The 25,984-nt window shown below is 42.6% G+C and overlaps 1 protein-coding gene across 1 annotated transcript in view; it reads left to right on the top strand.

Annotated features, from left to right (window-relative positions):
• zfpm2a (zinc finger protein, FOG family member 2a) overlaps positions 1 to 25,984 on the top strand; it is a 120,581-nt gene that overhangs the window by 7,890 nt on the left and 86,707 nt on the right. Inside the window, exon 2 of the mRNA XM_073484731.1 lies at positions 24,181 to 24,339. Within this exon, the coding sequence (XP_073340832.1) occupies positions 24,181 to 24,339 (159 nt within the window). The remainder of the gene's footprint in view (positions 1 to 24,180; positions 24,340 to 25,984) is intronic.

The raw sequence follows: 25,984 nt of genomic DNA, 5'->3' as shown, positions 1-25,984 counted from the left end.
AGGGACTCCTTGGAAATATGACTCACGTTTTGCAGCCGGCATTGTCACAATACGTTGTCAGCAATTTACAGTAAAATAATTGGCCAGGCATTGAGTTTGACTTGAACCACATAAATTGTTTCAGTAATTAAAAAATATATATGAAATGGTATTTGAGATGCTAATAAAAGGGGATAATTTGGTGAGCACCATTTCCAGGGGAGGATAGTAGCTGGCACACCAGAAAGTGACGACCTAATAGCTGTTCAGTGTAAATCTCTGGCTTGGCAGGAATTACTGAGGATGTATTTGTGGGGGGCAGCGGCGATGCACAACTTTGCATTGGAATGAATTGCAGCAGGCTCTATAGTTAAGGGATAGGTGGCAACAGAGGATTAAGTAACAAGCTTTTCAGTTCAATTTGTACATCAGCATTTTCCGCCAGACGAACGCCACAAAACACATAGCATCTTAAGGCTGCAGTGGAAAATCACTAATGACAAAGCTTTGTAAACAGATAAACAATTTATGTCAAATATGCTGAAAATATAAAACAAACTTCAAAACATGTTAATACTTTAAAGAGGCTGTGTTTTGATTTGCACCATTGCAAAGCTGGTAAAGCTGTTGACAGCACAGCTTACACATCATGTGATCAGTGGCCATATCTGCCTGCGTATGATTAGCAGGGAGCACTGCTACAGAAATAGCCATAATGGAGCTGTATTCAGAACGTTTGACGATGATCGATTGTATTTACAGTAAATTATGCAAATCAGATTAGACAGAGCGTGTGCGATATTGGCCGGTGACGAAAGGAGTGACGCGTTGCTAAAGTACACGTCTCCTCCTGCTTCTTATTATTTCAAAGCAGGCTTTGTGAAGTGACAGAGTAAACATCCAGAGAGAAATGCAGCCGCTATTATTTCAGACTCAGCCAATTTTCTTTCTCTGTGTATTTCAGAGAATGCTTATCTAGTAATTACTAAAAACTGTTGACATTGAGCAAGTGCTGTAGCCAACTAAAATGCCTTTTTGTCTTATGATATCAGATTGGATTTTTATCTTAGGTTCACGCAATCACGCATTCCTGAAAACCGAAGATAACTGGCTCAAACTCCTTATTTCCAGCACGAGTGTTGAATTAAGAGCCTCATTTTGAAAAACTACAATCATTACATCCTGCATTCATTTCCGTGGTGAAATACTGATAATGTATTTTTTTCCTCCTTCTGATTCAGCCTAGGATGTGCCTGTGAATCTCCGAGACATACATTTGACCATAATCAAGTTTTTTAAGCTTCAGAAACAGGATAACAACTGGGTCAGATGATAAGCCCGGGCAAAACAGGAAAAAAAGCCTCCTCTGATAGACGAGGAGAAAATCTGATTGATTGATGTCTGCTGGCTTTGCCACCATCACAAGCCAGTTGACAGTTAGTTTGGGATCAGATGATTTCACTCTTAAGATTGGGGTTGAGGGGAAGCTAGGCAAATATGAAGGACACAAAGGTCAATGGCTTCTCTCCTCCTCTCTGTATCTATCTCTCCCTCGCAATAGCTTGCTTTGACAAACTGTAATATGTTGCTAAGCTTTGTGGCAGCAGGACACATGGTCATAGTTTGTACAGTAATATCCTATTGCAGTAATCTCACAAGGAATGATTGAAAGTGCTGGAGGAATCTGGTACTAGCAGGGACCCGTTGACATCATCAGCTGCTGTGGACTGGCAGATGTCTCCTGACTTGTTTGAACTGAATTTTCCCATGGGATTGAATAAGTTAAACAACAGCTTTGACTCGAAGTGAATCTGTTATTGTAAGCAGGATCTGATAAGGCGGCACCATATTATGAGTTTGTGTAGCAAAGAGGCCAAAAATGGAATCTCCAGCGAGTGTCTCTCTGTGGTTTCGGAAAAAGACGAACATGGAACTGTGACAAAGGATGATTGGATGCATATTGTAAATAAACACCCAAGTCTTTCACGATCGCTCCTCAGTCCCTCCATAAAGACGTTTCCATACAACATTTCATCTGCTCTTTGCTGCTTAGATCGTGTATCACTGAGATGAAGTGACAAGGCTTGCTCTTTGTTTGACCCCGCGTGGCAAAAAAAACAGTAACACTTGGAGTAGGTTTAACCAAAACAAACTCTTGGAAGATATTTTTGGTTCCGAACGCGCCGTGAACACGCCGCAGTGTTTGTCATTTTGTTCCTTTATTGTTATGGAGCTGAAATTTAATAAGACAGGCCTTCAGTGTCCATAGTGATTCCTGTGATATTGAATAGAAGCCTTGAATAGGTTCCTCTGAGGGTCCATCTCTAATAGACATGACAGACATGTCCATTAGCTTTGTAGGGGGATGCTTTCAAGATCAAGGTCTCACTTATAATGAAGTGGCTATGCAAATGCAAAGTCAGATTCTACTATTGTGAATCACTTGTTTTAATCAAGTTTTTATTGAAAGAAATGTAGCCTCCATTCAGAGCCACTAGCCAAACAATAAAAAAGGATAATCCGAAGACAATTCCCATCCAAATGGAACCGGACATCATTTAGGGGGACGAGACAACAACTCTTTGTTTGTTTGAAGTGGTTGATATGACAACCTTCTTGTCAAAGACTCAGGGCGAATAAAAGGGATTTGTAATTACCATAATTATCTCTTATATGTTTTCACCTAATGATGTCCATTAAATGCCTGAGGCTTCATTTAGAGACCGCCTCGCTGTAGGTTGGCATAGACACATAATACAGCATGTTACATTACACAGCGCGCGAGTAATGAACTTCTTTCATCAAAGATGTTTATCGTGCAGTGCTTCTGGGGGGAAAAGCCAATATACTTCAGCTTTTTGTTACAGTTGGATTATAACAATTCTCATAGTTCCCACTTATCTTTCAAATTTTCTCTACATGTGATATCAACCCAATTGGCTTCATGTCTAAACAGGATGGCTCTCTAATCTAGACCACTGTTCGTTTCATGTAAAACATCTCATTTTGTGGCTTAGGCTGGTGGCTGCCTTATCGTTACATAATTCACTGCCCTCTCCCTGATTTTCTTTGTGGCAATTTATTTAAATTCCCCCATGTTTATATATTTCCTGTCTCCTTTCATTCAAAATGATTGCCTTTCATGAGTTCAAAGACTCATCTTCAAGACTTTTGGTAACTTCGCAGATATGAATTCACAGTGGAGAGAATGAAAAAAAAAAAAAAAAGCTATTTTGTTGGAGAGCACAAGCAGAGGGAGTGTTAGTGCATGTCCGTCTCTGTCTCTAACCGAATCCAGAGGTTGAACTAACCCCGATCAGAAGTGCAGATATAGCACTCTAACAGTCCACACCTCAGCAAGTACATCGTTTGAGAGATGATGCCTGAATACATGTGTGCTTTCCTGCTCCTGCACTAAGGCCCTCAGTCCTGCATGTGGCTCCGCTCCTGTGGTTGCTTTGGTCTTTGTCCGCCACCTATCAGCATATCAGCAGTGTCTCTGAAGCCCAGTTGTATAATGCACCATTTATGGCTTTGTGGAGGGAGATGGCGGTCGGGCGGCGGAATAGCTCCAGGCCTTCCCCTCAGTGAGTGGATTAACGGCGGCCTGCTTTAGCGCACACTACCGCGGTGTGAAATCGGCCCCGCTTCGGCGCCGGCGATGAGGCTCCCTCTCTCTCTTTCTCTCTCTCGCTCTCTCTTTCTCTCTCTTTTCTCTCTCTCTATTTCCTCACCTCCATGCAAAGCCTCTCCCAGCCATCTGTGAAATGTGGAAACTCTGTGTCTAAGTTGAGTTCAGATCCCATCCCCTCCGTCAAGCTGAGGCCAGGAAGCAAATGGGCAGGCAGTCGGCGGAGGGGGTTTGCAGGGGAGGAGGAGGGAAGGAGCGAGAGGAGGAGGAGGGTGGTGGTGGTGGTGTTGGGGGGGGATCAGCTCACTGATGTCGTGCCGCGTGTGCAGGAACCCTGCCTGTTCTCCGCGGGCGAGTTGGAGGAGGGTCCAGGCCTGGGTGCCGGCCGAGAGATCTCTGGTTCCTGCTTGCAGGTCCAAATCCCCCCTCTGTGTGTGTCTGTGTGGAGGCGAGGCGGTGGCACAGCTCCCCTGAGCCCCTGCCCAGTCCTTTGAAGATAAGATGGTGATACAGAGTCCCTTTCGGTACGTCGCTAACCGATGGTCTTTGTGTGACACACATGCCTCTCTCCTTTGGAGCCCGCAGCTAAAACACCTATGGTCTTTACTGGAACGAATCGGCTGTATGGCTTCAGGTCAAATTAGATTATGAATGGGTGACAAAATCCTAGATTGTATGTTTAGGATATTTGATTTTTTTTTTTTCTCACCATTTCATGCTGATAACGTGGAGTTCTGCTGTGGTTGATATTTCTATTTGATTTCCCTCCACTGAGAAGAATCACTTCCATAAATTCTCCTCAGACGTTTGCCGCTGACTTAATTTTTTCAGTTTTCCATGGCAACGAGTTGTCATCTTAACTCTGCTGATTTCCCTGCTATCTGTGCTGTATTGCTCTTGATCATGACAGTTTTTTAAACACGTCTCTCCTCTGCATTTATAACCATATTTTGTGGCACTCGCGGGCCAATTCTCCCACTTCTGGCTCTCCATAGCAGCTTTTCACAAGAGCGACCATCATAATCAGGCTTTTGAATTATGAACTCAATATTCCCTGTTTTTTTTTCTCTCTCTCTCTCTCTCTCGCTCTCTATCCTGTGGCTTTGGGGTTCAGATCTGTGCATAATGTCTTGTGATTGCATGGCATTATGGTGGTTTGGAAAGCCGAGTCGAGGTCCAGCCACGCATCATCTTTCCATAGACAATGTGGATCTCTGTGTCTCTCTGAGCTCATCAGGGATGGGGCGTTGATTGCTTTTTGATACTCCTCCAACGTGGATGAGGTCCTGCATACATCAGCTAATTAGAATGTACTTATGGTGTGTGTGTGTATATGTGTGTGTGTGTGTGTGTGTGTGTGTGTGTGTGTGTGCGTGTGTGTGCATGTGAGACAGACCCCACACTTCTCATCAGATCCTCAGCCCAAGTGCTCTAACCACACTCACTGAAGGCTTTATCAAATTCCCGACAAGAAAAGAAAAGCTATACAGTGCAGGCCTGGCTGTTGCCTCACTGACTTTTTGGATTGCGGGGCATTTCAGTAAGGCCATATTGGTCAGGCCGGCACCTAGCACCTACTTTGTGCTTCACACACACACGCACACACACACACACACACACACACACACACACACACACACACACACACACACACACACTCGCACACAAAAACTGCTCGCCAGACGTCCTAGCCCATGCTATGATCTGTGGAAGGTGCTGGGGTGTCTCTATATATTTCATAAAGGCATCCTATTACACCCCCATGGCTTGTGGGGAGCTGTGCACTTGTGGTTTAGTCCCCAAGCAGCGGAGAATAAAGTGCAGGACGTGGCACTGGAACAGAAATCTAACTGCTGTTTCCTCAGGTAATCTTGACTTGGATCTTAATTCCAATAAAGTGTTTTTTTTTCCTTCACAGCATAAGCCAGATCCAAGCAAGAACACTCCACTCTGTATTTCTGCGGTCATACTTTATTGAATATCATTTCAGATAAGAGGTGTAATCCTTTGGGTGGAAGTGATGTATATTGACCAGCTCAATGATAGCGATACAGCGCATGTCTCTGATCTCAGAGTGGTAAATAACTATTTGTGTCAGCGGCTCAATCAAATGGCATAGAATATTGAAAACTGTCCTTGTTGTTGTCAGTCTCCAACTTTGTCAGACTCTGTCTGAATATTTAAAATGTCACTGCCGGAGAGCAGAAAGATGCAGATAGTTGGAGCTTTTGTGCTGAGTGAAGTGACTGGTGAATGCTAAATACATGAATGGCAGGATGAAAATGCCAATCACTTTGATTATTAATCTTTCTATCAGATCAGCGGATTAAAGATTTTGAGCAGCTGTCAGAATGATCCAGGTCTGCTCAGTCATGTGTTTACTTAAAGCCCCTGAAGATGTGATTTCAAATATTTGGTGTTTCTCTGTAACATTAAATATCATGTCAAAATTATATTATATTCAATTAGAGTCAGCTGATCAGCTTCATTAGGGCTGTGCTGGTGTGGTTTGATACGATTTGGTTCACAGTGGCCTGGCAATGTAAGCAAACAGCCCACAATACTGTAATCAGAGTTTTAATCCAAATGTTGCTGAATTCTGATTGGTGCACAGGACCACGTGACATCATCTTTGTCTAACTGAACCCTGCCAACTTCACTAACATTTTAAACAAACATAAATAAATAAATAAATAAATGTTCTAACTTTGGCAGACAATTCTGTGTTCATTTGGACCCCATCACTTATAGTAAGAAGTGTCTTGAGAAATTAGCTTTAAAATGAGCAATGTAACACTATTGAAATGTACTATCCAATATGACCATGTCGTTGTACTTTAATAATCCGGATTAACATTTTGGCATACTGTAGCACAGTGTTAGGTAAATAAATCTATGACAATGCATCACATTTCTTAAGCTTAACATATATTTTTTGTAGGGATTGACAAGCCTTTATTCAGCATTATTTTTGTATCCAATTGCCAGTGAAATAAATTAATTTAAAAATGCATTACTTTGGCTCTGATGCAGCATCTTTATCATTCGACCCTTAGTTTTTTGTGTAACTGGTAGCTCTAGCTGTCACATTAATGCAATAGACTAAAATAGAAAATATAAAATGCAATGGAGTAGAAGTATAAAGCAGAAGAAAATGGCATTTTGCTATATTTTATCTGTTCATTTAATTTCCAAAATATGATTAAAATCTGTAAATCATATTATCATAAATCATATTTAAAGTAAGTAAGTTAGTAAAGTGTATTTAACATAGCACCCTTCGCAGAGCAAGGTCACAAAGCACTTAACAAGTAAAATTAATTAAAAACATCAGACCATACAAACAAAACAGCAAATAGAATAAACAATAAAACATAAGCAATAATAAATGATAAAAAAAACTCACAACATTGCAAATGTGTGAGGTGAGAAAGAGGCCAGTTTGAATAAACAAACAGATCAAAATATTTATCAGACATATTCATACAATTGATCTAAAAAAAGCACAAAATTGTTAAACTACTGTTAATTATTTGTTTTGGTCGCCACACCTACAGTTTGTGAGTAGAGTGTATTGTTGGTTCTTTCCTCTCTAAACACAGCGTGGTGGAGTTGAAGCAGTGAGCCGGGTCACTCAGGTCAATACGACACTGTTACAGTCTCACCTCTCGGAGTGACTGGCTTTTCTTCCATCAGTAGAGAGCAGCCCTCTCTGCTCCCACATGCTTCATTTCATCAGGGTTTGTTTTATCTTGACTGGCCAGGCCCATGACCCCCGAGCACTGATAGTCCAATAAGACTGCAGGAGAGCATCACCAGGCCATCGCGGGGACTGAAACAGATCTGAACCATGCTAAGTTTTCTTCCCCATTAAGTTTGTGTGTTAGTGTTTGCATTGGTTCACTGACCTGTGCATGTGTGTGTCGAACTGTTTGAGTAAAAGTTCAGTCTGAAAAACTTGGAAAGGCACATGAATGGTGGCAGACTTAGCATGAAATATGTGTCATGAATTAAATGCAAATGTAAGTTATCTAAAACATTGAATATGCCAAAGTTGCGGTAGAGCTAACACATCTAATTCTAAAAAACACAAGAAAGAAAGGAAAGGCCGTTCGTCTCAGAACTGTTCAATTTCATGAGCCTGCAGAGAGTGCCATGTTTACTTTTCCTTTGCATAGAAGAAGAGAAATGAATGCTCTGGGTTCCCTGTAAAGACAAACATGAAAGGAATCACCGAGAGTTCTTTAGGCCCTTTCTCTTGTGTTGTGTGTAATGCAGCTTCTTTACTGCCTAGGTAGTCTCTGCCATCTGACTGCTGTTTGAAGTCAGCAGAAGTCGACAATATTTGCTTTTCAGCAATTCTCGCCCACTGTGTCTCTCTGTTGCGTTTGAAAGTGTGACCAGTGTGGAGTCTATCAGCTCGCTCCTTTGGAGGAAATGGCTCAAATTGGCCGTTTGGTTTGTCGACGGACTGGCGACAAGGTCCTTGCAAGTGAGGGGTTGGCGTTCATTGGTGTCGTGGGGTGAACGTGATGGACAGCTACGGGTGGAGGAGGAGGAGGAGGAGGTGGGCAGCGATGGGGAAGTTGGACAGAGAGGGTGGCGGGTGCAGACCTGCTGGGGTGCGATCTCACCAACGCACAGAGAATGGGCCAATCTCAGTCAGCCCCCCCTGCTCCCCCCAACCCAAAAAAAGAGACAGAAGGTAAAAGCGAGGGAGTTCCAGACTCATTATCCTCCCTTCACTTCATTTCTCTTTTGATAGGGTTGGGTAATTGTTCAGTACCAGTGCCAGTACACGTTTTTTTAAGTAAAACTCTTCATTATGTTTACAAAATGAAGTCAAATCCTCCAAAAGCATTGGTATGCGATGTGGAAAAAAAGCACCTCCTGTGTAAAATACTGTTTAAAATGAGCTAAGAGCATTATTTAAACAAGGGAAAATAGGATCAAGGAGTCGGTACACTTGACCGAGAATCTGACCAGGAATTCAATTCCAACTTTCGATAGTCTGTGTTATGCAAACATTTCAGTCGGTACTCAAAAAGATTCAAATGCATCCTTCCAATGCTTCTCCTTCTCCTTTGCCTTCTAACATACAGCAGTCCTGCCATGGTGCTCACTTAGCTGAGAGATGCAGAACAACATATTTCTAATGTACAGTACTGTATGTTTTCCTGGTTCAACAAGCGCATCTTTGTGGATTTGAGTGCTATTTCTTATGGTATTATCCAGTGAGTGTGTATGAAAGCTGTTCCCTTTCTCTAGTGGAGGTGTGTGTGGGTGGGTTAGAGGGGAGGCTGTGAGGCTGCTGAGACCCCGGCGTTATCAGCACCAGATGCAGGTTGACTTCAGACTTTCAATGGAAGGTAAAGAGAGAGAGGGGGGAAATTAATGAGAGCCATAAAGCCAGCAGGATAAATAATTAGCCAACTGGTCCTAAGATCCGTCCCTTCATTTGCAGCTACAAATAAATTCTCCCTGCAAAGTTTGCTTGTCAAAACTGCAGCCTGATGCTGTAGGCTATTTCTTGCATGCATGTGTGCGTTTTTAAGATTCATTTGTTGGTGTTTTGCTGCACCGTCCCTTCTTCATTTGTCATGTATATCCGAGTGACAGGTTTCTCTGTCATGCCACCGATAATTGGCCGGACTGGTGCTTCCTCCAAATGTGTGCAGCACAGACAGACTGAATAAAAGACAATTCAGCTGTCATAGCGTTCTTCATAAATCATCTGGATGAGAGAGTGTCATATTGGTGTCCACATTTTTGTTTAGAATAATCAGAAGGACATAATGTTGCTTGTTTACTCGAGGCTGATGTTCCCCAGCCGAGCTTCTAGAAACAGTGCGGGCTGTAAAACACATTGCTTTGTGCAGATACAGAGCCAGACGTGCCTCCAACCACATTTATGTCCGACAAGTGATGTCATTCCTCTGAACTGATTGCTACTTTGCCGTGGCCTCGTCAGGATCAAAGCTAATTTTTGCTGCATTAGAGGACACTTTGTGCCAGTGTACTGTGTGTTGATCTGGAGTGTTTACATGCGGTTCACTCCCTGAGGATTTTGTATTATTGTTGTCACACTATATGGAGCACAGCCACTTGTATTGTTCTAATACTCCACCGGTAGATTTGAAAAGAGCTGAGCAATCACTGAAAGACTTACATTATCCTCCACTCTTTGATCGCTATTCATGTGTCTGCGCTAAGTAATCTTCCCCTCTAATCTCATTCACAGATATAAATAAACAAGTAATGCTCTAAACGAGAGGGAGCACACGAGTGAACATCCGGAGGATTATGGTAATTTGTGGATAAATAGAGGTGTTTAAAAAATGTGACTTTTTAGTGAGAAAGTTACTTCTCTAAAAAAAAAAAAATCTGTTTTCACTCCAGAAACCAGGAGAACTTAATCACTAAATTGTGTTTCACTCAAATATTCAGCATGAGTAAATAAAGAAGTGATGATCTTTCAGTGTTTCTGGCTGATTTAAACAACAAATAGTGTATTACACTGTTACATATTCTGCTCAGTAAGGTAATCTCCATAAAAGTTAAATTCCCCTGGGAATTTTTCTCAACGATACAGACGATATTGATTGATTAACAACTTATAAATAAAAGCCCAAAACACTAAATACCATCCAAATCAACGTGTCCATATTGCCGATTGATTTTTACAACATTGCTCTTTTTTTCTCATCTCTTCCAACTTGACATTTGGAAAGTCAGAAATCAATTATGTCTCCTTCCCAAATGAAAGGCGGAAAAAACTAGTATATGACTTTAAAGTCAGCCTAGCTCGCCTTTGACACGGCACATTACAAAGGGAAAGGAAAATCACACTGCATACCTGATCCATAAAAAAAAAGCCTTTGAAATGGATTGCTGGGTGGGATCCAGTCTGGCACAAGTCATGGCATTGATGGCACAGCCCCTGGGCGCAGGGATACTTGGCCTGGACAAGACGGTTGCTGGGCCCGTATCAGTGGGCACTGGCCCATCCTCTGGGAGCTCCTAAGCCATGCCGTCTGAAGAAGAACTGATGGGGTTGGCAGCACATATGGGCATGCTACGGGTTTTATTTCAGTCAAAAACAGCCCCGATGTTATCGCCTTCAGTCACCGGCACAGCAGCATCAGCGAGATGATTGGGCTTCACAGGGAAAACAAACCCTCCTGCAAATTAACTTCAAAACAAAAACTTTTTTGTTCCATCTGTACTGTCTTTTTAGTTTAACACCGTACATACATCCCAGGTGCTCAAATCTAATTGCAAACAGACATTTCTATCTTCCATATTGTGTTGAGGTGACAATTTGTTCCACCTAATTGGAAATTTTGCGTTGGCCTTCCCTGCACAAAACATCAGCCTATCACAAATGACACTGATATGATAAGCTTGGATTCGGCTAGCCTACACTGTTTTTCAAGGCAAGACAGGAAGTTGACAGCTGCAACAGTTTTCAGTAATAGTTAGTTGATAACCATCCACGGGGTAATGAAACTTCCACCTTTGATGAGAAGTTGAAAAGAGAGTGTTTCACTGTTGGCTTGGCAGAACATTAGACATGGCTGCAGGCAGGCAGGGGCAAGCGAGGGATCGAGCTGTTTTAATAGGGCTCATCCAAAGGTGACGAGAGCACCGCATGCACTGAACTGGAGGTGTGAGCCGGGGCTGCCAGTACATATCTTTTGTCTTTCATTATCTTTATTTCCTTATTATTTTAAATGGCCGGTGTGTGTGTGTTTTTTTTTCTTCACTAGAAGCTTTTTTGATATCCATTTAGATTGGAGCTTCATTAAAAAACCTCAGACAATGGAGTGACTTCTAATTAAGAAGCGCCGCATCTGGCCCCTGGCACCCTATCCCGTTGTTCCATCTATTTTGCTGGGGAGAATTCATTTGTTTCTTAATTAAGAAAAACACCAATAGCGTGAAAAATCTGCTTATGGTACCTGAATCCTAATTAGTTAAATAGTGAGGGGAAGGGGAAAACACATTCCAGTAGCCCTAGAAATGAACTCAGAGCTGATAAAAATGAACTAACTAGCCTTGCATAAATCGAAGCTGGGGAGAAAGTGTACCATCATTATGGCTAAGACAATATGCAAACTATCTTCAAAGAAATCAAATTGCCGGAATGTTTTCATTTGCATGTATTAACCATTAACATAATGAGGAGAAGTGACATTGGACCCGGATTGTGTGTCTGTTCGGATTGATAACTCTGCTGCATCTGCAAATAGTCTCCTCTGCAAAATTATGCTAGCAGTCAAATCAGTGTTGAACTGTGGAGGGAGAGGGAGAGTGATGGAGAGAGCGAGAGGAGGACAGAGACACAGAGAGGGAGAGGAGAGAGAGGAGAGAGAGTGGAGGCTTTTGCTTTTTTCCGTTTTATCAGGGAGCTCTGTGCAAACCTGCTGCAGTGTTGAATCGAAGCCATCATCCTCTGACAGCTATCCTTAAACAGGAAGGGGCTGCGAGTCATTGTCTCTAAGGCTCTGCAGAAAGCTGCTGTGTGTGTTTTTGTGTGTGTGTGTGTGTGTGTGTGTGTTTGGGGCAGGGGGAACGCAGGGGGATGTGCCCATGTGGCTGCTAGCTGGAGATGGACCTCGAGTGGGCACACTTCACACTCCTCGCCCTCCCCCCCTCCTCGTACATATCGGACACATGCACACACACGCCTGCACACAGCCTCATGCATACATGTGTCCCCCCCCCCCCCCCCACCACCACTACCACCACCACCACCCCAACCCCTCCAACACACACACACACACACACACACACACACACATCTGAGTGCTTCCAGGATACCAAAGGCTCACTTATCTGTTCCGTAAAGACTCACCATGGCCCACATTGGCGAGTTGGCGGGCAACCAGCCAAATCCACTGTGTGTTCTCCGACTGCAGGCGTCATGCAAAACACTGAACTGTCTTCAATATTCAAAATAATTTTTCCAACATGCTACTTCCCAGGATCAGCCTCTTAGGTCAAATTATTCAATTAAGTGTCTGTTTATTACTGATACCAAAGCTGGGTGGCGGGTCTACTTATCACCTTTTTTGCAGATTGGTGTTCTCGCAGAATACCACCATAAAGATTGCCTTGGCTGTAATTAAAATGGCACAGAGACAAATTTGGCGGAGGGCTAAGACACGGGGAAATGAAGGAGGTAGGGGGAAATTGCAGGGGCTACATTCTGTCATCCAATGAAAAAGTTGAGCCAGTAAAAGCAGCAAAATTATTGTCACAGCACTACTGTATACCACAAAGGAGCAGGTATATGAAAAGAAAAATGCAACCTTGTGGTGTTGGTGTTGTCATCGCGGTGCGTTTATGTGCAGAAAATGGTCAGGAAACGGGGGCTGGTCTTTGTGGCTCTGACTGAAGCAAGTAAACTGGAGTCAGCGATGGTCTGTGTGGCAGAGCGGGTGCTGTTTAGACATCCTAAACGCCAGCCGGGCTTGCATCCATCCACAGGCCTGTGTGTTTGATGAGCTATTGGCAGGCTATGGGGACACGTGTTCCCGTGCCTCGTGGCAAACATACCTTTCACCGTCTTTGACTCCACAAGCCCGTGTGACTTCTCAGGGAAAAAATATGAAAGAAATCAAAGCGCCAATAAGCTGAGGGTGTTAAGCCAGAGAGAAAAAAAAAGAAAAGAAAGACCTGAGCGACTTTGGATTTTGACAGAATCTTCATGCGCTCTCTGACAAAAATTTGCATTGTTATCGCAGATAACTGGTGATGTTTTTACTTGGTTGTACATTTTTTGTGAAATATGTAAAATGTAAACCGAGCCTCTAACGATTCCCTTAATGACGCGGATCTTGCTTTTTTCCCTCCGAATCGCGTCTTAGCGGGCTTCTCAGTGCAGGATGTCTGATATCTGAATATTAAAAGGGAGTTTCAAGCTCATCTGCAAATGTGATTTGCACATATCACACTTCTGCAGTCGTCAAGCTGCTTCATCGCCAAGCTTCTGAGCAAAGAAGGCTGGGGAGGGGAGGGAGGGAAAAAAAAGAAAAAGAAAGATGCACATATGGGTTGCTATTGATGTATTCCATTTCTGACCTAATTTAAATCCCTGCCAACAAGCTCATATGCATACTGTACATTTGCTAAATTACAGAGTGTAAACCTTGCCTTCTCACAGAGACAGGTGTAAACATCAATGTTGTCATAATGCACCAGCAGTAAATATGATAATCGTGCCATGCTGCAATAGAGCACAAAATAATTTGGACATCATTTTGATGCCTGAGGGGCCCAGGGGAATGCCCCGCAGAACGAAGGTGGCCCATTGACATGCTATACACGCCAAGATATAATTATGGCTGCCTGTCTTTGTTCCTCCCAAGCTTTCCTCTCAGTGCACTAGTAATTTGCTTGTGATATTTTGGTATTCTTTACGATTGAGTTATTCTCTGTGGACTTGAGTATTACATGGGTGTAAATGGAGACGCGAAGAAAGCTGCTCCAGTGCCAAATCCCAAGTCCTGAAACTGTTGGTGTAATATCAGAACAGCAAAGTTGATGCTGGTAGTAATAAGTTATTTTGCAAAGCCTGATTTGAACATTTCTGTGGCATTCTGACACATATCGACTCCTCTTCCCTCCGATTTTTTCAGTGTCATCGCCGGCTATCTGTGTGGGACACTGCTGATAATAAGGGGCAAAGCCAGAATATCTTTAGGGTATGCAATGTGTCGGGCTGCGGTTTGTTGTCATGATAATCCCCTCATTTGTAATGTCGGGATCAGCAGGTTACGGCTCTCCACTTGCCTGCCATGTCAAGACTTGGGACTGGCGAGGTGGATTGTCATTTCTGAAGCAATATTTTGACAGCGCCTTCACTTTACTCGCATGCTGCGGCTCAAAGGTCAGAGCTGTGCCACTTCCATTTACTGTGTGTGAACACTCAATCCCTGAGGAGTGGAGCTCTCTACATCTCCCCCTGCAGTTTTCTCTCTCTGACACACACACATGCACGTAGTCTTTCTTTCTGCCTCTCACCATTTAACTCACTTGTTTTAGGAGATAGATGTCAAGGCTAGTCCCACACAGAGCTTTATAGTGGGTCTAAAGCTCCCAAATTGAAGGGCAATTACAACTTATAAACCTTTACAATAGAGTAAATGGAAAAAGGCAGCTCTGCTCAGTTTAGCTCACTGTGATGCCTGATTTCCCCTCCTGCCATCTTTCCAATTAGTGCATCGCAAAGACAGCCACCTCTCCTTCACTCACCGCTGTTCTCGCTTTGCCTCCTATCACACACACTGCTGGGTATTTTTTTTTAAAAAACATAGTCTGGTGTGATTGTTACAACTGCACAATGTCTCAATGGTGTAGCTGTCATCCATTTTCCTGTGTGCTTAGTGCCACTCCTCAGACACCGAGGCAGGTTATGTCAACCAAATAAGGCACTTGTCAGTAATACAAAAAGACATTGTTGCTGGTCCATTGTTACCTGCTCTGCCAGCTATCATATAGAAAGTGATGGAGTGACGGTGTTTTGGAGCGCGGTGCAGCTCCACAGCCCCAGGGGTATTATGGGTGTAAATCTCCCTCACACAGTTCTGCTCCAGGCCAGGGAGAGCATCATCATTAGCCAGAGCAGATGGAGGGGCTTCAGCACTGTTTTCCTCTCTCTGCTGTCCGACTCTACTGCTGGAATCTGGTTTGATACAGTGCGAGTGGATGAGGAGCAACAGCCGAGCGTAGACAATGAATGATGAAATCCACATGAAATCAGATGAAAGCTACAGTACGCACATAAGAAGGCAGTCTGATTCATCATTTATTTGTGAAGTGATGATAGAGGAGGTTTGCTTAAGTTCTGTGTGTTCATACAGTACGTCTGTGTTCTTTTGTTTGGGTGGCAAGAAAGTATCACAGAAGCTCAGCTTTGAGTCACAATGGAGGCTGGTGACGACACGAGAGCTGAAATTATTTGTCGATCAATCGTTTTATTGATTGACAGAAATCCAAGGTAACTATTAAGTCATTTTTCAAGCAAAAGTGTCAAACATTCTTTGGTTCCAGCTTCTGAAATGGGAGGGAATATGCTGCCTTTACTTGTCTTACATTATAGTAAATTGATTGTTTGGTTTTGGTCAGACAAAGCAACACATTTTAAGACCTCATCTAGGGTTCTGTGACATTTAAGGTTTTTACAGAAAGGTAAATCCAGAAAATATTTCAGGAGATTGCTCAAACATAATAATAGTCATCAGATACAATGTTAGAATATATATTTTAATTGTATACACTGATAACATGTCTAAAATCTTGTGTTTATGTGTAATATCTTTATATATAACAATGTTATGACACAGATTTGTATTTCTAGTGTAGCAGTAAACATATGAAGTAAGGGTTGACAGTACCAGAATTTTAAACTTCAGTATGCTAGTGTAAAAACAAACACACACAAAAACATACTCAGTACCTCTTTTAATACCACGGCAAAAAGGAAAAAGTCCTATGCACACAAAACAGGATATTTTTTTGTTTGTTTTGCTTTTATGAGCAACCTGCACACAGTGCTGGAACAGGAAAAGTCTCTGAACACATTTTTCCTTTTTTCTTATGGCTTTGGTACTTTTGGTTTAATTTAAAGCTATTGTATCGTTTTAAACACGTGGTGACGAAAAAAGTATCTTTTGACAACCTTAGTATGAGGACACACAAACTAATCAAGTTCATTTTGTTATGAGCCGTCCTCTATATTCAATAGCATGTGAAACTTTACAAATTTATGACCAAATCAGTTAAGTTCTTAAATAAAATTGCATGTTTACACTGTATTGGAGGAGCACATGACCAACACCAGATATTTCATAAGAAGCCTGATATTATAGTTCAAGCCTGATTTCAAGCAGCTAATCAGTGCAATCATTTATCAATGAGGAGTATTTATCTCCAGCAGCCACTAGCTCCCCATTGATGCAGCAGTATTTCACAGTGTGCTAGAGGCCTGCTATACAGGGAGCACGCAGTGTGTGTGTGTGTGTGTGTGTGTGTGTGTGTGTGTGTGTGTGTGTGTGTGCTGTCTGAAGCACTGGCAGAATCCTAATCTTCCAGCAAGAAGCTTCACATGGCCAGATCAAGAATTAGGAGGGAGGCTGAGGGGGGGGGAGGCGGAGGGAGAAAAAGCCCATCTCGGTCTGTGTTTTAAAGGACAGTGCTTTGAATGTCATTTGACAATTTCCTTTTAATTAGAACTAATTTACAGAAAGATGCCCACCAGCTAATCTTTACAGGATAATTAACTTCTATTTTCTTTACTTTTAATTAAAAAGTGGAAAAGATTTAGCTGATCCATAAAGAATTGTTCTTTTGAAATGTTCATCAGACTTCACACTTCTTTTGGCATTGGTAATATTTAGATCCTATCTGCTGCTCGCAGTCTCCACTGGGTTATTGCAATGATTTTCTCCCCCTTATCCGAGGTATTAAGAAGTGGAACTATCAATAGTAGAAATAGGAACCAGAGGAAAATTAGAATTGAATTAATGAAGAATTTATTGCAAAAGGAAACCCCCCATCCTTCATAATACTGGAATGAAATTGACATCTTAGATATATCCATTTCATAGAAATTCCTTGATGGGAAAATATTGTTTTATCTACATTATTTGATACAGTAATCATTTTCTTTTTCTGAAGGCTCCCCATTAAATTCTTTGAAATGACGCTCCACTAAAAGCTAATTGTTGCAGAGGCAGTTTTCAGCATTTACAATACTGCTATTCCAGCCCCCACACAGTCGCGGGCCGCTGATCGTTATGAATACGCTGCTTTTCAGGTTAAACAGCAGCATCTTATTAAGCACTTAAGACATGGTGAAGGGCCTGGTGCCACTACAGGATGAAAACTCCCTCAGCCTCATCAGAGGTGCTGGAGAAAAGTATTTTCTTGCCAGTCTTAGCACCTTCCAACCGACTTTACTTAGTGGAGATAAAGTGAGCCAATATGAGGTGAGCGTGCTGTAGACAGAGCCTCCACTCGTCTGCAGACGAGCCAATGGCTGAAGATGGATGCCCCCACTTAACCATGATAGCTCCCTGGAGGAGCCTCAGTCAATGGCTTCATTAAAAGTGAACGTTCTAGTGAAAAGCTCGCTTATAAACCAGTAATTAAGACCACACATATTTTACCTGCTTTGTTTCAGCTGTCACATGCGGTGTACAGGCACATGGTTAACTTTTATTTCCTTATAAGTAACAGAATGACACTAATAAATCATTCAGCTAGAGGACAAGCAAGAGTGTAACAGGAAGGACTTGAGGATGCTTAAATACAGCAGCCCGGCCATTTTAACAGCATTTTAATCTGTTCGCTGCCCCTGCAAAGCAAATGTTACCCTGCGAGAGAGGCATTAGCTAAGCCCATATTAGTTGGAGGACAAGCTTTGTGACTTTTATGGACCAAACGTTGTACCAGTGTCCACTTGGACGTGTGTGTGTGTCTCTGTAAACTCCAGAGAGACAAGTAGAGGCAGTAGAGTGAAGCAGGACCCAGCTAACTCCACAGAGAAACTGGCTGGCATCTGCTGAAGCCCTCGGGCATGCTCAGAGGTGCCTCCAGCATTTTAATGGCATAGTCAAATGCCAGCATGTTTTCATGCCATTCCAATTCAAATTCATTGGATAAAGAAGTAAGAGCGTGTTATTCCCCTTCAACAGTCCAGACAGAAACACTGGGCGCAACAACACAGAACTTAGCAACTCCGCAAACATGCTGGGATCCAACGTCGTGTCTGATTGGAATACGATACTCGGCTAGATTTATGTTAGCAGTGTTAGAGAAATGTGAACAAAAGTAAATCTTGGAGAAATAACATTATTCTGCATCTGGGCAACACTTTCACAAGCTGTGATGAGGAGTTCAGAGACAGCGATATTGATACTTTTCCCCAGCCGATGGGTGTGTCTCAGTCTCGCTGCGTGAAGCATAAATGTACAGTAATGTAAACCCAGTGGGCCATCTAAACGCATGATGTCATCAGATGCATTTAGATGCCTTGTCATCTCCAGTGCTGCAGCCTCACAGAGGAGTGTGTACGTTCACATGTGTGTTTTGCAACGATTTGAATACATTTATTCCCCCCTCCTTCCTCCTTCCTCCCTCCTCCCATCCTCCCACCCCCCCGCCCGATGAACCCACCCTCCCTCCTCTTCGTCGGTGCTGAGTTCTCAAGCAGTTTGTTGACTGTTGATTGTAAGTGCCCAAATTTAGGAAGGCAGCCATTTCTAATCACGAGAATTACATTGCTTAGCAACCGGAAAATCAAGTTAAACAATACCATCGCTTATTCTTGGTCACAGACTGCAGCTCGGAGAACACATCAGTCTCCACTGAAGCTGTTCCACGCTCCTCCCAGCACACACACACACTTACACACAAGCAGCCATTCACAGACAATATACAAAATGGTAATTTACTTCTGACTTGTGTTACAGCATTAGCTCCACATTTAGTTTGATCACAGTGTACAACTTGGAAAAAAGCTTCTTCTTTTTCTTTGCAACATTTACGCAGTATGAAAAAAGAGGTTTGAAATGAGAAAGTCCTTTGAGGCTTCCTGTAGCATATTAAGCTATTAAGAGCAGCGTAAATGGTATCTATTTCATTACAGTGATCAAGGATTAAATTAGAGGCTTGAGCCCTGTAACATATACACTAAGTCTCCTCCAAGGCTGAGGGAGCCCTCTGCTTCCCAAAGGTCATTAGAGCTGAGGAGAGAGTATGGCCCCCAGTCTCTCCTCGCCTCTCTCCACTTTTTCCTTCTTCTCTTTCTCTTCTCTCTCAACCCTCCGTGCAAGACGAGACGGAATTGTGTCTCCGTCAGAGAGCCAGTATTTATCCATTTTTTCCTCCAGCTGTGGAGGTAAACACATGAATGTGTATCTAAGCCTACCTGGCTCACAGCGTACGGCTACTTGCGACTTGAGACAAAGTCTCTATTTCTGTATTTCCTCCCACGCCGTAGTTTGAAGAGTCCTGCGGAGTATGTGTGTGTTCACCTGGAAGTGAGGAAGGCCCAGTATCAGTGTTGGCACAAAGGGCCAGTCACAGGGAGTGGAGTTGGCAGGGGTTGTGCTGCATGGCCCTGTTGGATTTTAGGGCTGCATTATGCATTCATGTTTAGTCTCAGGTGCTACGTTTTATCCCCAGGCCAGCTTGGACACATTTTCAATGGACCTTTTGGATGAAAAACTGTATAGGTGGGAGCAAAAATGATTTCCATGCTTATAGAGATCTGCCGCTTTGTTCTGTCAGATTCAATTACCTCACCTCTAATTAGGGAGCTATAGAGGAGGCTGGGTTTGTGATCCACACATCACACTGTGGAGCCTGCTGATAATGTGAGGTATCGCTATCACAGCCCGGCCACAAGCTCCCCACATTGCGGACAGCTGAAAAAGCATGCCATGAAATTAGCAGTCACTTTTGCACACACACATATTTGTTTAGAGCTCTTCTTTTTTTTTAAGTGCGAGTTTCCGAAGCGAGGTTGGCACATCTGTGTTTTTTCCATTTTCTCTTTCAGTCCACTGAGGCACAGACTCGTGTACAGAGTGTTTTCCTGAAAGATATGCTCATTCCACCACCTCTGTCTGTGCTCCTCTCTTCCCTGCTCCCCTTCCTCTGTGACTCATTAATCCTCTGTCCATCATATGGTCTCAGAGTATCACCCCATTTTATAGACTCAGTGGGGGCATTACCATATCCCTCTCCGGAGCTCCACTCCGCATGGCCGATCCCTATCAGACAGAGGCCATGCCATGAACAAAAGAACCACTGTGATCAAGCCTGCATTCAGCTACCAATGTCTCTATTAGCATTGGCCGCTCCTGCTGCATGACTGTTTGAACAGGGCTGAGATTTCTCTCTCCAGTCGGCAGAGGAAGAGTCTGATGAATGCGGATGATACAGTTCAGGGCGGAGGGTGTGGATGACAGGGCCGTGGGGGTGCAGGGATACCTGGACACTGACCCTGATTGAGAGGAAGTTCGGACAGGGTGCAGCTTCCTAAAACATCCTCTTAAAATTGAGCAGATATGAGTCTTTGTGCAGGGATGGTTTTAGCAAACCAAGCCTTTCTCTAGTCAGTGGAGCTCAGGAATTAGCACTTGAAAGCCTGAACAGAACAGCTGTCAGACTTACGGGTGGAGATGATTATTGTAGGACTGCGACTAATAATTATTCTCTTAATTCATCTAATGATTATTTGTCGTTATTAATTCATTATTGTCGTTCTGACCTTTTTGGCTTTAAATGAAGCCCTCGTCAGACTCATCACAGGTTATGATTTATTGCAGGACATGACTTCAGAGCAATTTATTCAGAGTGATTTTTTCCTTTGCAGATTGTTTCATGTTAAGAACTTTTAGATGCCTGAAATGGTTAAATTACCCAGAATTTCACAAGAATAAAAGCAAAAATCTGAGAGTCAAATATTTTTTTGACGATGAAAAATAATTATGTGTGACAGAAATGTTTGTATTAATGTTACTTATTTTTTAAGTATCCTGTGATGGGCTCAGATGTATTTGGTATTTACTAGGGTTTCAAGTTCGCAACAGAGCATCGAGCAAGGGGTAAATTAAGTGAAAAATGCTTTTTGACAGCTCAAGGTTACATCTTCTATACATATGTTTTGTCTGACCAAATGTCCGATCCTAAAGTATATTCAACTTGAAATGATATAAAACTGAGACAATCTGCTAAAAGCGACATTTGAGAGGATGAAATCATTGAATGTTTGGCATTTCTTCTATATAAATGGCATGATTTTGATCAATGAAATCTAAACATTTTGGTTGATTTTTCTTGGTTGATGTTGATTGGCTGATGAAACACTTAACACTTAATTATTTGTGTTATTTTGAAAATCACAGATTTGTTCAGAAATTGCGTTTGAGGAATATAACTGACTGATGTTTTGAAAGCTTGGGTATGTATTTCAAACTCCCAAAAAGCTGCCATTTAACAGTGACTTTTCTTTTGTATACAGTAAAATAGTTAAAGACACCCACAATGTAAGGACAACACAGATGCAATAAGTGAAAGACACCACATAGATTTCAATAAGATTTCTAGTTAAGCTTGAAAAGCAGTGCCTCCTCTGTGTGTTCTTGTGTCTGCTGTAATGAGCGCACCATCTCAAGGCAGCCCGTGTTGTTCTCTGCGGCCACGTGAAATGCGGACGCTCTCTCCGCGGTGTCATTGGCCATCTGAACTCCAGAGGAGGCTTGATAAGAGGGTGAAGCAGCAGACATTCCTGCGGCCCAATTCGTCAGCAGACCCTATAGAAATGCACCAACAAGCGCGGGTCACACAGTGAATGTGACAGGATTTTAAACAGTACACAACTAAATATAGCAGGAACGCCACTATCAGAAAATGAGTTAGGAGTGTGGTGCTGGTCGTTTAGAAAGTCATTATTCTTATCATTGCTGTCTCTGAAATAATTTCAGGTCTCTCCATGCAATGAATACTGTATAATAAACTAAACATGTGAGAATGCACACAAACTTTGGTAATCTACGTGGTGCCCAAGAAGTAGCCATCAGACCCCCTTTAATGTGTCCGACTGGGTGGAGTGTTTCATTTTTCCATATTCACTAAGGCCTGTGCTATCTCTATCAGTTTGAAAATGCTCCATTTAGTTACTATCTGTTAGAGTGGGGAAGTGAGATGCCCTTATTCTGAGTCTATTAAACCTCAATTCTATCTCATCTTATCTACCTAATCTTTGTGTCTTATTGACCATGAAGTTTATCTTTAATCTCCCTTTACCCTTATTATCGCACAACACTGTAGGTCTATTTTCTATGGTGCAATGGTGCCGCTGTATTTGCCGGCAACAGAGGAAGAATCGTTTAGTTGTACACACAGTTCTTATTCAGCTGTGTAATGGAATGTGTACAGAGTGTGTATAGAAATGTATTTCCTCGCTTTCTTTCACACTGTCTTCAATTGCCTTGGCAGGAGCTTTTAACGCCAGTCATACAATCTCCCCTTGATACTGCGATATTTATCTCTCGGTATCATCTTAAGCGATGGTAGACTCATCGAGTCACTTCACGCCTCACTTCACTCCTCAGCGAATCAGCAGAAGGCATCAGATAAGATCATAAAACTGTATCCTAATTTAAAAGCAGCACTCTGCCTCCGCAGTGTCTATTAGAGATCTGTGTGCTAATTCTTTTCATGTCCGGGGCTCCTGCAGATGTAGGCCTCTACAAAGGAGTAATTTATAAGACTAATGAAAAGAGCAAGCAGTTTGTGGACATCGGGGGGGTCTTTTATGAGGCTCGGTGCAGGAAGAAAGAGAAACAGGAGAGGCACATCAGCCCCACTTTTTGAACTGAAATTATTGCTTTATTAAAGCTGAGGGGCTCACTCTTGCTACAATAGAACAAACACGTTGAAAGGTGTCGAGAGGATATCAGTGCACTCTGTTTGAGCTCCAGGATGATGCACAAGAGGCTGCAACATAGCTCATGTGTGACAGACAGGAACGGAGACAGCATCCACATCTAGCAGACAGCGATGGCAGCATATGATTATTCAGTTTAAACACAGCCTGGAAAGGAGATTTTTTTTTTTCATAGCAACAATACTGATTTTTTTAGCTTGGAGTGCGTTATTTTAAATATAAACCAACCTTAAACTTGAAGTGTTCCGTCACTTCTCTGCTATGGTAATTCATGTGCAGACACTGGAGACATGCTCTGGTTTGGAAGGAGAGGTGTGCAAAGATGCACATTATCTTAATAACATTCAAATGCCGGGTGAGATGTTTTTCAGAACTAATACAATTCAGGTAGCAGTACAGTAATTCCATCAACGCCCTTGATTGAAGCAAAAATGGTAATATGCAAATACCAAAAGAGATGTACAGCTACAAGCAAAACTCTGAAATCATTTAGATTTAAAGAAATAATATTGCACAGAGGGGGGAAAACATTAATCACACGGAAAAGTGTCTCCTTTAAGATTGCACTGGTGTATTACCCGGAGGCATGGAATGTAAATGGAAAATCAACATTGTACCCTGTGATAAGGCTAACAAATTAATAAAAGTATTTTCTTTCCTCCTCCCATGCTGATGCCTGAATGAAAAGTCTGGAATGGAACTTTTTTTTTTTTCCTCCTCTCCCTCCGTCTGTGTGTGGTTTTGTTTTGCAGGTAGCGGGATTAAAATCAACGCTCACCTTGGCTGCGTGTCAGCTTGTTTTTCAGAAAGCGCACCATCTCAAAGGGCTTTTTCAATAGCTATAATGGAAAGACCTTTGTGAAATATAATGGTACAATAATATTCTTTATTGACATGGCTTTATTTTATATAATCACGGAGCGTATACACAGTACAGTGCTGCACTTTAAGTTACATCTGCGTGTGTAGTATCTCAACAAAAGAAACAAAGAACCAGAGAAGTTTTCTTTTTTTTCTGAGAGCCTGAAGGATGTGATGAAACTGCTGAACATCTCCCTTGTGTGTCTGTGTGTGTGTATGTGTATGTGTGTGTGCATTCCCTCAGGTCCTCTGGAGGATGGCCTGGAGGAAGAGGAGGAGGAGTGCGTCTCCGAGGAGAATGAGCTCTTGGCCAAAGACGAGTTCTCTGTGGAGGAGAACTTCTCCGCCGAGTTCGAGACGGAGAACATGAGCTGCGAAGACATGGAGTACTTCTGCAACAAGGGTGAGGATCGTCTACTTATTTCGAAACCCGAAACTTTAAAAGCTGTTCTCCACAAGCAGTGCACGGCTCTTTTTTTAATACCTAATCTGAGACAATATGTTAAGCCACCCTTGTGCCAAGCATCAAAAATAAGTTAAACTCCTGCCAATGGCGTCTAATAAAATTCCTCAACATGTTCGAATCAGACCTGGCAGAACTTGTGTCCATATCAGAATTTCTCCCGCATCACTGCCTACAGTTGAATCTATCCATTTTGATATTTGATCCCAGCCATCCACCCAAGAGCAGTGGTTTGATCTGAGAGAGAGATGGCATCGGCAACACTGGCTCTCCCTCTGTGATAGTGCTGTGAAGGTGTGCTACGGTACACCAATGCACTGGAGAGCGTAGCACTTCCCTTTGAGCCAGCGCTAAAGCTCTGTGAACACTCAGCAGCACCTGCTACTGCTCGGAGGTCCAGCACTATAAAGCGCCTTAGCATCGCCAAATGCGCCCGAGTCCTCTTTGAACTCCAATTCAATTAGATTGCTTCTTTGTATGTTTGTTTCATTTCGGTCACACCTTGCCATCACAGGAGCTAATTTGTGGTCTGCTCCAGGTTACAGTGTGAAGATGACAGACTTGTCCCGCCTCCCTCCCCCCTTAACTCCCCCCCACCCCCACCTCTTCCTACCCCCCGGTCGCGTGGCTTTCACTACCCCAGGTGTCCCCACTCCTACTGGCGCACGGATGCCATAAATTTGACTTTTTAATGAAGAACCAATGCTTTGAATGTCTGCCTCTTCCTTCTCCTTTCAAAGGGAAAATTGTTTAGAATTATTTCTTCACACTTCTAAACTGATGTGCCTCGTGGGATTACATTATTGAAGAAAAATAAATCTTTCATGTTCCAGGTAGGCTATGCCCCAGTAATCGTATCAATAATGTTTTCCTTTTGTTCTCCGGGAAAAGTTGAACGGCACAATTGTTTGGAAATTGCAATTACCAACGACGCCTCGTTTGCTTTACCCTTTGTCTCCTCCGTAATGTGTCCTTACACAAACTTCAAAGTAGTATGTATGGTCTTGTAATAACCCAGTAGCTATGAAATAGATGGTGCGGCACACATTGGTGAGTACAGCTTGAAAAAAAAAAGTACAACTTCTGAAAATCTTCAAAGAACCTTGTCAGAGCCGTTTGATATTTCCATTGTTTTGGATAAAACCATGTGAGGAACTGGGCCTCAAATCTCCTTTCCATGTTTATGAATAAAGTCAACACTAAATAGCAAATGTCAAATACTACTTTTTGGTGACACTGGTAATCTGTTCCTTGTCATACACAAGCCTTACTAGTCAGATTTTTTGTATTACTCTGCTATCTAAGCTTACAGTAGCTAAGTCTCCTTTTGCCTCCTAAGACCCAAATGATGTACTATCCAAATTTCTTTTTTTCCTCATGGCAAGTTGTGCGCCATCATCAGGTGTAGCCATTTTCCCCATGATCCCTTCCTCAATTAGATCTATTTAAAACTAATGTCGGCGTGGCTTAAATTTACCCCACTTATGTGAAACTGCCGTGAATTAAACAGGACGCAATCCTGGCGGCATTAAATGGTTTAAGTGTGTTATTCCTCGACTATAGGAGGAAAAAGAGAGCCCCCTTG

Source organism: Pagrus major, chromosome 17, assembly GCF_040436345.1.
Source record: "Pagrus major chromosome 17, Pma_NU_1.0".
Classification (NCBI taxonomy): domain Eukaryota; kingdom Metazoa; phylum Chordata; class Actinopteri; order Spariformes; family Sparidae; genus Pagrus; species Pagrus major.
This window is presented reverse-complemented; position numbering and strand designations above follow the sequence as displayed.